Here is a 14,091-nt window from a genome sequence, read left to right on the forward strand (position 1 = left end):
AGTCAATTAGCTAATTAGTAGTCTGGTGGGAAGAATCCTCAACAGGCTCTCCTAGTCTTTGCCTGCCTAACCACATGAAACCATTCATCTCTGCTTTGCTCAGCTTCTCAGTGAGGCTAATGATATTTGTCATACCTGAGTTACATCTGACATGAAAGGAAACGAGGTGTACAGCCTTCTGAGATCTTTAGATGAAAAGCTAGATAGTGGTGTTCTTGCTGTTCCTTCTGCTGCTAGCTGTTAGCATACAGAATGACATTTTAAGAGGAAATGGCAGTTACCATTAGTAACATACAGGGACTTTAAACATGTCTTTCCTGGGGTACCAGTCAGAAAGCATCCTCAAATTCCCCATGATGGAGGAGAAAAAAAGGCTGTAAGTGAGTACCTCCATCAAGCCATAGGTGAGCAGGACTGTGGAGGATGGAATCACCACCCACAGAAGCGAGTTCTAGTGCTGGTGAATCACATCATTCATCTTGAAAGCCTGTCATGGTCTCCCTGATTGCCAAGGGTGGTGTAGTTCACTCATGACTTCTAGAATTCTCTTTACATTCACATTCTGAGGGCAACTTGTTTTGACTAGGAAGGACAGATCGGGCTCTTCCATGCCTTACATTTTTTAAACTGTTGAAATTAGCTCTATAGATGATAGAAAACAAAATAAAATTAAGATTTCCAAGATAGAGTGCCTGCCCTAACATCAAATTAAGAACCTGCTGAACTTGAGCCAAAGATTGTGCAATTTGTAAAGAAGGTACAAAGTATTATCTGTGTATTCCTCACATAGGATTGGCACGTGATAATCGCTAATAAATGTTTATTGGATGGTTGCTTTGTGAAAGAATACTGAACATACCAAATAGAATAGTGGTCAGTGCTTGTGAGGGGAAGATCCCAGTGATTAGTGGTTCCTTCTTTAGTCTTGTATTTAGAGCCTTCCACATGCAGAGGGAAACATGCTCAAAGGCACAGTATTTTGATCGTGGCAGTGTGGATGGTGAATCCTATTAGGTAATGACTAAAGTCAAATATCATAGGTGACAAGGACATTAAGTTAGATTGAAGATTTCTCAAGCAAGCATCCATTCTCTGTTCTCCTGTCTTTACCCTTTTTGTAACTCCTCATAGTGTTTTTGGCTTTTTTTTTTTTTTTTTTTTTTTTTTTTGAGACGGAGTTTCGCTCTTGATACCCAGGCTGGAGCGCAATGGCGCGATCTCGGCTCACCGCAATCTCCGCCTCCTGGGTTCAGGCAATTCTCCTGCCTCAGCCTCCTGAGTAGCTAGGATTACAGGCACACGCCACCGTGCCCAGCTAATTTTTTGTATTAGTAGAGACGGGGTTTCACCATGTTGACCAGGATGGTCTCGATCTCTTGACCTCGTGATCCACCCGCCTCGGCCTCCCAAAGTGCTGGGATTACAGGCTTGAGCCACCGCGCCCGGCCTGTTTTTGGCTTTTAACTACTCCTTCTTCTAATGTATAATGAGAGGCTAAAAGATACTTAAAAGCTTAAGCCAGGTTGTCTGACTCCTTTAACTATTGACACTTGCCAAGGGCTTCACGGGTATTCACTGAAGTCATTCCTTACAATCTAGTCACCTACTGTCAGAGTCAGTGGGGTGAGTGGGACGAGTTAGTGTAAACAGGAAGAAACAAAATCTATCTCAGCTCATGGTTTTTACCTTTACTCTGTAAAGTCATATACCCACAACCATTGGAGTTAATTTCAAGGCAATCTATTAATATTATAATCACAATGTGATCCATTTGTGTGCTTGTTAATGTACATTTGTAGATTCCTTCATCAAATGTTTATCGAACACTTGTTCTGTGCCTTGCATTATGCTAGACTTAGAAAATACAGATATAACCCACACACAGTATCTTACCCATGGGCAAAGAGATAGAAGGGACAGATATTTAGAATACTCTGTGACAGTAGAATTATGAACAAAGAGCTAGGGGTATAAAGAAGAGTAGGGGTAAGACACGTGTGAGAAGACTTCTCAGAAGTTATATTTGAGCCAGTTCTTCAAGGCAGGCAACGATGTACAAAGGCATCGACTTGTAAACAAAAATGTGTTGCTGAGAAACAAGTAGATTTGTGTATAGCATGCTTAGAACAGAGAAGTTGGGGGTGTGATTTGAGAGGAACAGAAGAGACTGAGGCCAACATGTTAGGGTTCTAATGTGCCTTGCTGAAGAGACCTCCAAAATAGATCCCATGCAATGTTAATTTTACAACATAGTAAGAGTTGTTACATTCAGAATGTTTTCCATTGTCAAATAAATTTGGAAATAATGAATTAAACTGACAGGTTTCTTCTCTGCAGGACTTCTTAGGGCCTTGAAGATATGAAGGGTAATGTGTGTTTGAAATTCTAAAGAGAAGCTATTATAGTATGCAATATATCCCTTGCACAAAACCGCCTTCTTCTCATAGGATGTCTTATGAGATTACTGTTCTAGAGTACTCACTTTGGAAAGAAAATGTTGCTTTTGGCCCTGGGGAGCCATTGAAGTGTTTGAAGCATGGGAGAAATAGGAACAGGTTTGGATATAAGGAAAATCATTTGTGACAGAGATCCTGCAGAGAGATGGGCCCAGATCAGTCATGGTCAGTCTATAGAAGTGTTCATCGAGGTCCTCCAGCATCATAGTCCATAACTCCCCAGGGTTTCATTTGACTAGAATAGGATTATGAGGAAACTTTCATTGGAACCCCTCTGAGGATCAGTCTGGGTAGCCAAGATTGTTTGGTTTGGCTGAGATCTTTTTCTTTAAAAAAAAAAAATGAGCTATGTAGATAAATACGCCTTACACATAAAATGTATTTATTACATTCTGTATACATATTACCCAAATGTGGGGCTCACCCCAGTATTTAATGTGGCCTTCTGCAGCATCCCTTCTGGCTTGCTCTGCCCGAGCACCTCTCTTCTTCTGCCCAACTGCCCGTTGCTTAAGAGTTTTGTGTTGGTTAAGCAGTAGGTGTGACTGCCCTCTGCTCCTGGCAGAAACCACACTTAACCTCATTGCTGGTGCACAGTAAATAGGGCCCAGGTATTTCTGAATTATTTACACAGAAACTCAGAGTGCCTTGAGGGCTATTTGGACCAGGGCAGTCCAGTTTGCGTCAATGTCTTTTTGCTGCTTCCAGAAATATTATACTCATATTTGAAACCTAGGCAAACATAGGCTTGCTCACATATAGCCCTGGCCAGGAGCTCCCATAAGCCAGTGACAATTTAATGAAAAGAGCAAATGGAGAACATACCCCAACATCCTGAGACTGAAATTTACTACAGTAAAAATTGACTTTATTTTCCAATCTTCCTTCTGAAGAAACATTTCTTTTAAAACTGTTTCTGACATGTGAGAAAAAAATGGGACAAATATGCTTTACTAACACATGTGGAATATGATTTCAGAAGAATTTGGCAAATAAGCCCGTTTTATTTTCATTGATATCTTGAAAGCTAGTCACCTTTCCAAGCAATGTGAAGTCTTTCAGGCTGTTGGTATTAGATAACATGGAAAGTGATAGATATATTGACTCTTCAAATTCATCCTTTTGAGTAAAAGGTGAATGATTTATTTGTTATGAAGAGAAACCAGAGCATAAATTCATTCTTTTTAAAACTGATATGCCTTAAACTTCAATAATTCTTTGGGAAATAAGAATTTTATGCAATCATGCAAAACACGAGAAAACAGAGTTTCATGATAGTCTTGAGTATACATGACCCTGAGCACCCTGTCAATCCTTTTGGTTAAGGAAGGGAGAATTTTCTGGGGGGCAATGTGAACTTGAATTTACACTAAATAAGCAAAGCAAATCACAAACACTTTTCAATGGGGATATTTAGAGCAACATTACCTTTTCCCTAGGCCATCATTAGGATAATTTAAGGCCGGGCATGGTGGATCACACCTGTGATGCCGACACTTCAGGAGGCCAAGGCAGAAGGATTCCTTGGACTTCGGAGTTCAAGACCAGCCTGGGAAACATGCTAAGACCCTGTCTCTACAAAAATTAAAAAATTTAGCCAGGCACAGTGATGTGCACCTGTAGTCCCAGCTACTCAGGAAGCTGAGGTGGGAGGATCAATTGAACCCAGAAGGTTGAGGCTGTAGTGAGCCATGATTGAATCACTGTAGTCCAGCATGGGCCACAGAATTAGACCCTGTCTCTAAAAATTAATAATAATAATAATAATTTAAATTAGATAGCTTTGTCTACTCTGTGTCCTTTAGACCAGATTACAGCATTGTTTGGTCATGCCTATAACCAAAAAATAAAAAACAAAATCAGCTGGGCACAGTGGCTCATGTCTGTAGTCCTAGCACTTTGGGACACCAAGGTGGGTGGATCACTGGAGATCAGGAGTTTGGGAGTTCAAGACCAGCCTGGCCAACATGGTGAAACCCCACCTCTACTAATAATACAAAAATTAGCCAGGCATGGTGGCGCATGCCCGTAATCCCAGTTATGTGGGAGGCTGAGGCACAAGAATTGCTTGAACCTGGGAGGTGGAGGTTACAATGAGCCAAGATCATGCCACTGCACTCCAGCCTGGGCAACAGAGTAAAACTCCATCTCAAAAACAAAAACAAAAACAAAATTATCTGAAAATCAAATAGTATAATTCAGACTTTGGGCATGATCCAATAAATCAAGTAATTTATAATATATATATATATATATAAACTTTTTTATATTTCAGAAAGCCATGTCCTGTATTGCTTATCTGTTTTCCTTTAAAAAAAAAAAAAACTGGATTGCTTCAGACATTTGAAAATAAGTAGATTTTTCATTTGACTAGACTCGTACACAGTTTTGGGTCATCTGACTATTACAGCCAGCCAGATAGATTTGCATCTAGATGTATTGCAGTGTTTTAATATAGTTGGCCTTACTTTTTTTTTTAATACTGAAGCTAATTATGCCTTAGAACAAGTGACTTGGCTCTCATACTTAAATCTAACCAGTCTTAATAACATGATTAGTTTTAAGGGTAGACTCAGAACAATCAACCAGTGGTACAAAAATGTGCATATCAGTCAAAACAGATGAGTTGCAGGGTTTTTTTTTTTTTAAAAAAACGTATTCATGAAGTATTAGTATATACTTTGTTGATAGAAATATTTCATTGTAATTTGCTTTCCATATGATACTGCTTTGCACATGTATTTCAATTGTTTTCTAAATGTGGTTCCAGCTTCTATGGCTAACATTAAAGTTCTTTAGGACAAAGCAACAATCAAAAACAACATAAAACAATCATCGTAGGTATATAAACAGCTATATATTATGTTGAATAGAAGAAGCAAATCAAGAGAGCCATCTCAGGCTTTTCTACCAACTGGTTGTATTCAAAACTCAACCCATCTCCATCTATATTTAGAAAAGATCTTAAATTAGACAGGACTATAAAAATTTAAAATGTGTTGTTTTGTAATGTAGACCAATATATCTGGAAATATACTATATCTTTTTAATGTAAGAACTAATTCATAACAATAACCAGGATCTATTTATTATTTTTCCTTTTAGCGGAAGTACAAAGTGAAATTGAAAGAATCTTTGAGTTGGCAAGATCTTTGCAACTGGTTGTTCTCGATGCAGACACCATCAATCACCCAGCACAACTTATAAAGACTTCCTTAGCACCAATTATTGTTCATGTAAAAGTCTCATCTCCAAAGGTGATTAGCTCCTTTCTGTCTTTTTTTTTTTAATATTTATCATTCTTGACTTTGAAAGCTCCTTTCTGTCTTAAGGGTTAGAAGTGCATCTTTTAAAAATGTGCTTTGCTCTGTGGATTTTGGTGAATGGACAAGGAGAACGTCTTGCTGATTATTAATAAGTACATTTAAAATCTTTCCACAGTATACAGATTCTATGAATTTTCAGATAGCAAAGACTATAATAGTTCATTTCTTCTAAAAGCTACTATTATGGATCCCAACCAGACAGTTATGCAAGTGTATAATAGAAACAAAACATTAAGACAGATGTGGAAGAGTAGATTCTGGCTTATCATAGACTATGAATTCTATATTGGTAAATTTCTTGGATATTGATTCCTGTATCATCCAGACTCTGTACCCAGTTGAGAGAGTACAGTTATATTGATCAAAAAAGGCATCCGTATTGATCATATATAAAATAGAATATCACTGTTTAAACATCTCTTATGGAAACATTATAGACACACATTTGTGGTTAGGTTGAGTACTTTAAAGAATATAGTTATTTCATGATAAACGCAATGGAAAATTTGCTGTGTATCTTTATGCCATTGTGGGAGGTAAAAATAAAAGTGAAATAGCTCCACATTGGTTTCTTTTGATTTGGGTGTTCTTTCATTTTTAAAAAAGGATATTGTTCTTAAAAAGTTAATATGAAATGGATACCCTTGGGAAGTACTATCTTAATAATCAGTTTCTTGTCTGTGCCTCCTACAGTATTTTGGTGCCTAAATACAAATTCAACTGCCAACCAACATGGCAGTCTCCTCTCATGGGTGGAGAATGTCTAAAGAAGCTGTATGCTCTTCCAAATTTTCTGAGATCTTAGCCTTCCATCTATCTCTGCAGACACTGCTTTAGTGCAGTAGACTTGGGAATCCTGAGCACACAGGGCCATTTGAGAATCAGTAGAATGGATCAAAAGTGCTTCTGAGATTCAAGCACTTCACTGCAGTGCAGGAGTGGTCAGCCCTTCCCACTGCCCACGACACTATGGCGTCCTTAAGTGTAAGAACAGGGGTTCTGGGGTATTATAGAGCTCATAGATTAGCACTGTTTGCAGGCAAAGGGTCAAGGGAGATGGCAGTATATAGTCAAATGCAGTTACAGCAGTAGCCAAAAGACATAGATATATCACCAGTTTACATGTAGCAATATACCAATACAAATGTTTTGTTTGGATCTCCAATCATGGAATAGGCTGATTAATTTAAGATTAAACTGAAATGTTTCATTAATAATTGGTGACAAAAATAACAAACATGTAAATGACTGACATTTATCTGACATGGAGATAGTGAACTGAAACATTATTCAACTGAATAACATTAAAATATTACTTAACATAAATGAACTGGTACAGTCCACTCCCTCCATTTTTGCAGGGCTCCCTTTGAAATCTCTGAGGAAAATCTAGGGTGAAAACTCAGGCTCCTACTGAGACTTCACATGGAGTTAGAATAGGATGAACATGTCAAATCCATGGTAATTGAAAGCAAATGTAAGCAGATGACATCATTACAGGTTTAACTATATGATTTCTCATGCTGTATTTCCTCTCTAATAATACTCAGGGCCAAACAGACCATTAAAAAGATCCTGGCTTATTTGATTTTCTTTCAACTCATCTACAATACCTCAGGTTTATGTCTTCTTCTATCAGGTTTTACAGCGGTTGATTAAATCTAGAGGAAAGTCACAAAGTAAACACTTGAATGTTCAACTGGTGGCAGCTGATAAACTTGCACAATGCCCCCCGGTAAGTATGATCATTTTTTGTCTTAATCATTCTTTCCTGTTTAGAAGAGGGTGTTTTTTTCCCCATGTTGTCATTTTCATTCTAAAATGATGGTGATGAGGGTATGTTGTCATCTGAAGGATTTCTTGGAACAAACTGCTGCTGTTATGTTGCTTGTACTCAGGCATCCAGATGTGGATGATGTTTGCCTTATAATAAGAAATGAACTTAGTGTCCGGGGTCTGCTTTCCTCACTGCTACCTTGTTTGCTTTGCAAACATGCAGCAAACCACTTAGCATCCAGCCTCCAGTCATGTGGACACACTTAAGAAAAGAACAAAAGAAAACATACCAATTTGATCTTCCTTTAACTTTTCTGCAAGAAAATTCCAGCAGGCGTAAAAGATGATGACACTGAAGGTCAAGAATTGATTGGAACTAGAGAGGCCCTGTGGTTAGAGTAGATGAAAGAGTCAGGGCTGAGCGAGATGAAAAATGAAATTACAGCAACTCTTTTTCTAATGCCATTGCCAGAAAACAGCTGCTGTGTTGGAAGGTGAGCAGTGGCGGGCTGGGCTGGGAGAGGGAACTGCTGTCACACGGCACTGGGTCCCCAGTGGCCAGTCAGTCTCTCCTCTTTTTCCACTGACTTACTATTTCTGTGCCTATATTTCTGTAAAGGAAATAACTGTCCTTCTTACTTAATGGATTCACTAGATTGTTTTATATACTTGTGTAGGATTGTTTAAACTCTATGGAAGCATAAAATCTGATTCAAGTGTTTAGAGAGGCAACACAGCATAACCGGTAAAAGCACAGACTCTGGAGCCAGATATTTGGGTTTTGAATCCACACTAACTAGTTACGTAATCTCGGGCAAGTACCTATCTCATGGGATTGGTGTAAGGATTGAGTGAGTGAATATGTAAGCTGTTAGAACAGTGCCAGGCACATAAGAAGCACCATCTAAGTTTTCTCATTATACTTACTGGATACGTTTTGCGTGATGCCATGTCTGGTCTGGTAGACTCTATAAGAACCTGTGCCTCTCTGGCTCACTGTTGTATGTCAGTTCCCTATCGTAGTAGACCCATAATATATATTTGTTGAATGAGTGAATGAATGAATATTCAGATGATAAGAGTATAATGCATCCTTTCATTAGATGCTTACAATGGGCCAGTGTGCTACATGCTTTACATAGACTATCTCTAATCTTCACAGTTACCTAGTAAGATAGGCTATATTATCCTCATTTTATAGTTTAGGCAACTGAAAACAGAGATTAAATAATCTCCCTAAGGTGACATAGCAAATTAGGATTCAATCTATTCTCGATCTGTCTGGCTCCAAAGACAATTTCCTACCCCCCAATTCCATCCACCCTCACACACACGTACCTGATTACCTACCCTGAAGATAATTTGGATAGCTTGGAGCATGGAATGCTCTATAAGAAGTTTAACTTCATGCTGGCTGATAATGAAGCCCAATTACACAGTGAAATGTATAATTAAAGACTGATCAGATATAGAAGAATGTATTGCCCAGCCCTGACCCTAGTTTCACAGTTGAAGGAAGGTAATCTTTGTTGTCTAGCTATCAAAAGCTAGGAACTATGTTATTATTTCCAATTTTTGGTACAATCTTATAAGGGTAGTTATATCAGTTTGGTCTTCTGGGAAGCAGACACCTAAATGGAATTAGAAGTGCAAGAGATTTATTGGAGAAATTTTATTTTTATGGAAATAAGTTTATTAACATTTATCCTAATAATTACTAGAGGAAATTCTTGTGTCCTATTAAGTTTGAGGGATTTTAGCTGCTGAGAGTAGTTGTACGTATAATATGGTTTGTTACATCTGAAAAGCTAGAACCAAGAAAAGATATGTGTATCTGTGAAAGCAAGTAATATCACGAGCTACCTTAGGACTTGTGCCCAGGTCAGAGATTTCAAGCAGCTCCATGACTGGAAAGACAGCCTTGCCCTATCATTATCTCAGGAGGATAAACACTTTCTCTTTTTATATAATCGGTAAGATAACCTGGAATTTTAAACAGGCAGTCTAGATAGATAAGGTTGCCTTGTACTTAACATTTTCTAAACAGTTTACTTTATTAAATATGTTTAATTGATATCACACAGACAGTATTAATGCTGAGAAGGAATTGTATCTTCTATTTTGGCATGTGTGAAGAAATCTTTGGATTATAAAACCTTTACTTACTTAAAATAATCTTAAAATGTATCTGCATTTTCCCCTGCTTTACTTCAAGACCATAATTATAATTGTCATCCAAAGATTGGTGATCACTGTGTCATTTTAATTTGCAACTCACTTAATTGGCCACAGTTATCTCCAGTTTGAAAAGTCAGCAAATTACATTGGCAAAGTATCACATTGCTAAGAAATGAGAGGCAACAGTTTTTGGAAAGAGAAGTCTATAAGAGCACTGAAGAAGGTTAACTCTGAGACTGGGCACAGTGGCTCACACCTGTAATCCCAGCACTTTGGGAGGCCGAGGCAGGTAGATCACAACATCAAGAGATTGAGAGCATCCTGGCCAACATGGTGAAATCTTGTCTCTACTAAAAATACAAAAATTAGCTGGGCATGGTGGCTTGCACCTGTAGTCCCAGCTACTCAGGAGGCTGAGGCAGGAGAATCACTTGAACCCAGGAGGCGGAGGTTGCAGTGAGCCAAGATCACACCACTGCACTCCAATGTGGGTGATAGAGTGAGACTCTGGACTCTGTCTCAAAAAAAAAAAGTTAACTCTGTAGCTAGAAGAATTAATCCTAGATCCAAAGACAAATGAAGCAAAAAGGGACTTTAAAGAGTACCCAATATAGTATTTCCTAGACTATATTATTTACAATATGGGTCTCAGGTGATATCAATAATAAGTGTTATGAGAAAATAATTCTGATACCAAAAATGTTTGAGAAAACACTTAGGTGAACAAATCTAGTCTGGTTCTTTACTACAGAATCCTGACTACGCTAATGTGTATTTTACATCTCCAATAGGACAAATAGTATGCAGAACTTCCCCTAAAATTGTGACTGTAGATCTGCTTTTCCATTGAGCATCCAACAGGTCCAGTGAAACATGTCTAGGGAAAGATTGACTTAGTCCAGTCTCCTCATTTTGCAAATGGGGGAACAGACCAAGAGAACTAGCTTTTCAAAGGTTATATGCCTGGGCCAAAGTCAGCTTAAGATCTCCTTCTCCTAGTCTAGCAAGACTTTAGATAATGAATGGTAACAGGTCAGTTATATATTCTCCTGGAAAGAAAAGTATGGGTTTCATGGATAAGGATTTTTCTAGGCGAGAGATCAGTAAACTTTCTAAGTAAGTAAAGGGCCAGATAGTAATATCTTAGGCTTTGTTGGCTATATAGACTCCTTTGCAAAACTGCTCATCTCTGCTCTTGTAGCAGGAAAGCAAACATAGACAGTGTGTGAACAAATGGGTGTAGCTGTGTTCCAACCAAACTTCATAGAAGCATGAGGCAGGCCTGATTTAGCCAGCAAATTGAAGTTGCCATCTTGTTCTAGGACCAAGCTATGGTTATCCATTACTGTGCAATAAAATAACCCTCAAAACGTAGCGACTTCAAACAATGGCCGCTTATGGTATTCAGCTGGTGGCTGACCTGGTCCCTTTGCAGGAATGGCTGAAGGTTGGGCTCAGCCAGCTCTTTTTGGATACAGGCTTCTTACATGGCAGCCCCCAGGCTCCAAGAGCAAATATTTCAATCTCTTAAGGCCTGGGCATAGATATCAGACCACATCATATCCACAGCATTCTGTTTATCAAAATAGTCACAAAGAGTTGGGTGCAGTGGAAAGTACCTGTAGTCCCAAAAATCAGGAGATTGAAGCAGGAGGATCACTTGAGCCCAGGAGTTCAAGCCTGCACTGAGCTATGATTGTGCCACTGCCCTTGAACCTGGGAGACATACCAAGACCCTGTCTCTAAAAAGAAATTTTTAAAAATTAGCTGGGTGTAGCTGGCTGCGGTGGCTCATGCCTGTAATCCCAGCACTTTGAGAGGCTGAGGTGGGCAGATCACCTGAGGTCGGGAGTTCGAGACCAGCCTGACCAACATGGAGAAACGCTGGCTCTACTAAAAATACAAAATTAGCCAGGTGTCATGGTACATGCCTGTAATCCCAGCTACTCGGGAGGCTGAGGCAGGAGAATCATTTGAACCTGGAAGGCGGAGGTCGCGGTGAGCCGAGATTGTGTCATTGTACTCCAGCCTAGGCAATAAGAGCAAAACTCTGTCTCAAAAAAAAAAAAAAAAAAAATAGCTGGGCGTAGTCCTAGCTACTTGGTAGGCTGAGGTGGGAGAATTGCTTGAACCCAGGGGTTTGGAGCTGCAGTGAGCCAGGATTATGCCACTGCATGCCACCCAACAGAGTAAGACATTGTCTCTTAAAAAAAAAAAAAAAGTCAGAGGCTGCCTAAATTCAAGGAGAGGGAATATAACTATCTCCATGTAGGCAGTGTCAAGACATTTGTGACCATTTAAAATCTGTCATAGACAGTAAGATGAGTGGGGAAAATGGGCTACTGGATAGTTCTACTTTGAAAGAGAAAGGACTTTCCTCTCATTGCCCATTCGGGATTCACAGAAGAAAAGCTGGGATGCAGACAAAAGGAGGCCTATGGGAATAGGACCTGCAAACGCATCTCATTTTTTTTTTTAAATATGACAAGCCTGATTTTGTATTTCGATTATACATCTACACATTACATTTTTAGATTTTTTTCCTTCTACCAAGTATTGGTATTATTTTCCTCTTCAGATAAGTTGAAAATAGTCTATATTTTAAGAAGACCAAGTGTAAACTTCCCCAGTACTATGGTAATAAGAAGAAAAGCAGAGAGACAGACAATTGAATATATAAATGAAATGTAATCCTTTAATTCTACTTAGTTACAATCTGGCTTGTGTTACCCAAAGCTGACCCTGTGGCTGTCTGAGCTGTGTCATGTTTTTGTGTGTGTAAAATGACATTGATCGCTCTCTCTGTGAGAGGGGAACTCGTCTCCTCGGTAGAGTCTTGCAAACCTCTAATGTTACAGTAACCATGGTAGTTCTCTTCTGTCACTCTTTATTTTCCACTGCCGAATGGACTCAGATTTATTCTATGAAACACAAGAATTCTGGAGGGAATGAGAGTGCCCAGTTATCCTTGATCATATTGCTCTCACAGTTGTAGTTTTCCACTGGCCTCTTCCAGTCATTTTATCTGAATTATTTAGAATCCTGTGCATTTACCTGTCTATTTGAAGTGCTGTCCTCATTGGTGCATTCATTATTCACAGCATTGGATGTCCACAATTTAATTCCTACCACTGCTTTTGAAAAGGGGAGTAATCAATTTCAGGTGTTTGCTTCATGAAACAAGGGTACATGGGATCCAGTCTCTCTCAGCCTAAAGGGGACTACACCTTTTCTAGGGATTTCAGCCACTGAGCTTGGGTATATCGAGTTAGGGGTAGTTCATTCACATCAATGCTATGATCTAACACATCCAATTAATATGACTTTAACAAAAACATGGGATACCTTTTCTGTAGGCATGAATGTTGGTAGATGGTGTAATCTCTGATGAATACAAATGGACATGATGGAGGTGTGTGGGGAGAAAAACATGTTTGGCTTCACAACAAATGTCACAAATTATCAAGAGAGAGGAAGTCAAAAGAATCAAAGTTACATATTTTTGCCTTCATATTACCCTCACCAATTACTGGCAAAAATTATTACCTTTCCTGTTTAGCTCATTAAAGTGGAAACTACCTGGGTCTAACTGCTAGAGCCCTATAATATCGTCACCCCGGCTGGAGTGCAGCAGTGCGATCTCAGCTCATTGCAACCTCCACCTTCTGGGTTCAAGTGATTCTCTTGCTTCAGCCTCTCAAGTAGCTGGGACCATAGGCATGTGCCACCACATCCAGCTAATTTTTGTATTTTTTTTTTTTTTTTTTTTTTTTTTGAGACGGAGTTTCGCCCTTGTTACCCAGGCTGGAGTGCAATGGCGCGATCTCGGCTCACTGCAACCTCCGCCTCCTGGGTTCAGGCAATTCTCCTGCCTCAGCCTCCTGAGTAGCTGGGATTACAGGCACGCGCCACCATGCCCAGCTAATTTTTTGTATTAGTAGAGACGGGGTTTCACCATGTTGACCAGGATGGTCTCGATCTCTTGAACTCGTGATCCACCCGCCTCGGCCTCCCAAAGTGCTGGGATTACAGGCTTGAGCCACCGCGCCCGGCCAATTTTTGTATTTTTTAAAAGAGATGGTCTCAAATTCCTGACCTCAGGTGACCCACTCACCTCATTCTCCCAAAGTGCTGGGATTATAGGTGTGAGCCACCACGCCCAGCATAGATTTTTAAAAAGCCCTTCAACTTAGAGTATAATTTCCTATCATTAGTTGACCAGTGAGTTAAGTACTCAGAATCTCAAAAGCTTTAATAATGTAAAGAATGCAGTTTTGATATGAAAGAAACATAGGTTGATTATTTTATAATTAGCATTATGTGTTGTATCATCCTGCTGTTTTATTTTATGAAAA

General features: G+C 39.3%; 1 protein-coding gene across 5 annotated transcripts in view; it reads left to right on the forward strand.

Moving 5' to 3' along the window:
* Positions 1-14,091, forward strand: part of CACNB4 (calcium voltage-gated channel auxiliary subunit beta 4) — a 278,577-nt gene that overhangs the window by 248,932 nt on the left and 15,554 nt on the right. For all 5 annotated transcript variants that reach the window (XM_012457062.3, XM_012457063.3, XM_012457065.3 and 2 more), the window contains 2 exons: positions 5,562-5,713; positions 7,422-7,517. In XM_012457062.3, the coding sequence (XP_012312485.1) occupies positions 5,562-5,713; positions 7,422-7,517 (248 nt within the window). The remainder of the gene's footprint in view (positions 1-5,561; positions 5,714-7,421; positions 7,518-14,091) is intronic.

This window comes from Aotus nancymaae, unplaced genomic scaffold, assembly GCF_030222135.1.
Source record: "Aotus nancymaae isolate 86718 unplaced genomic scaffold, 86718_ANA_hifiasm-v0.15.2.pri h1tg000029l, whole genome shotgun sequence".
NCBI classification, from domain to species: domain Eukaryota; kingdom Metazoa; phylum Chordata; class Mammalia; order Primates; family Aotidae; genus Aotus; species Aotus nancymaae.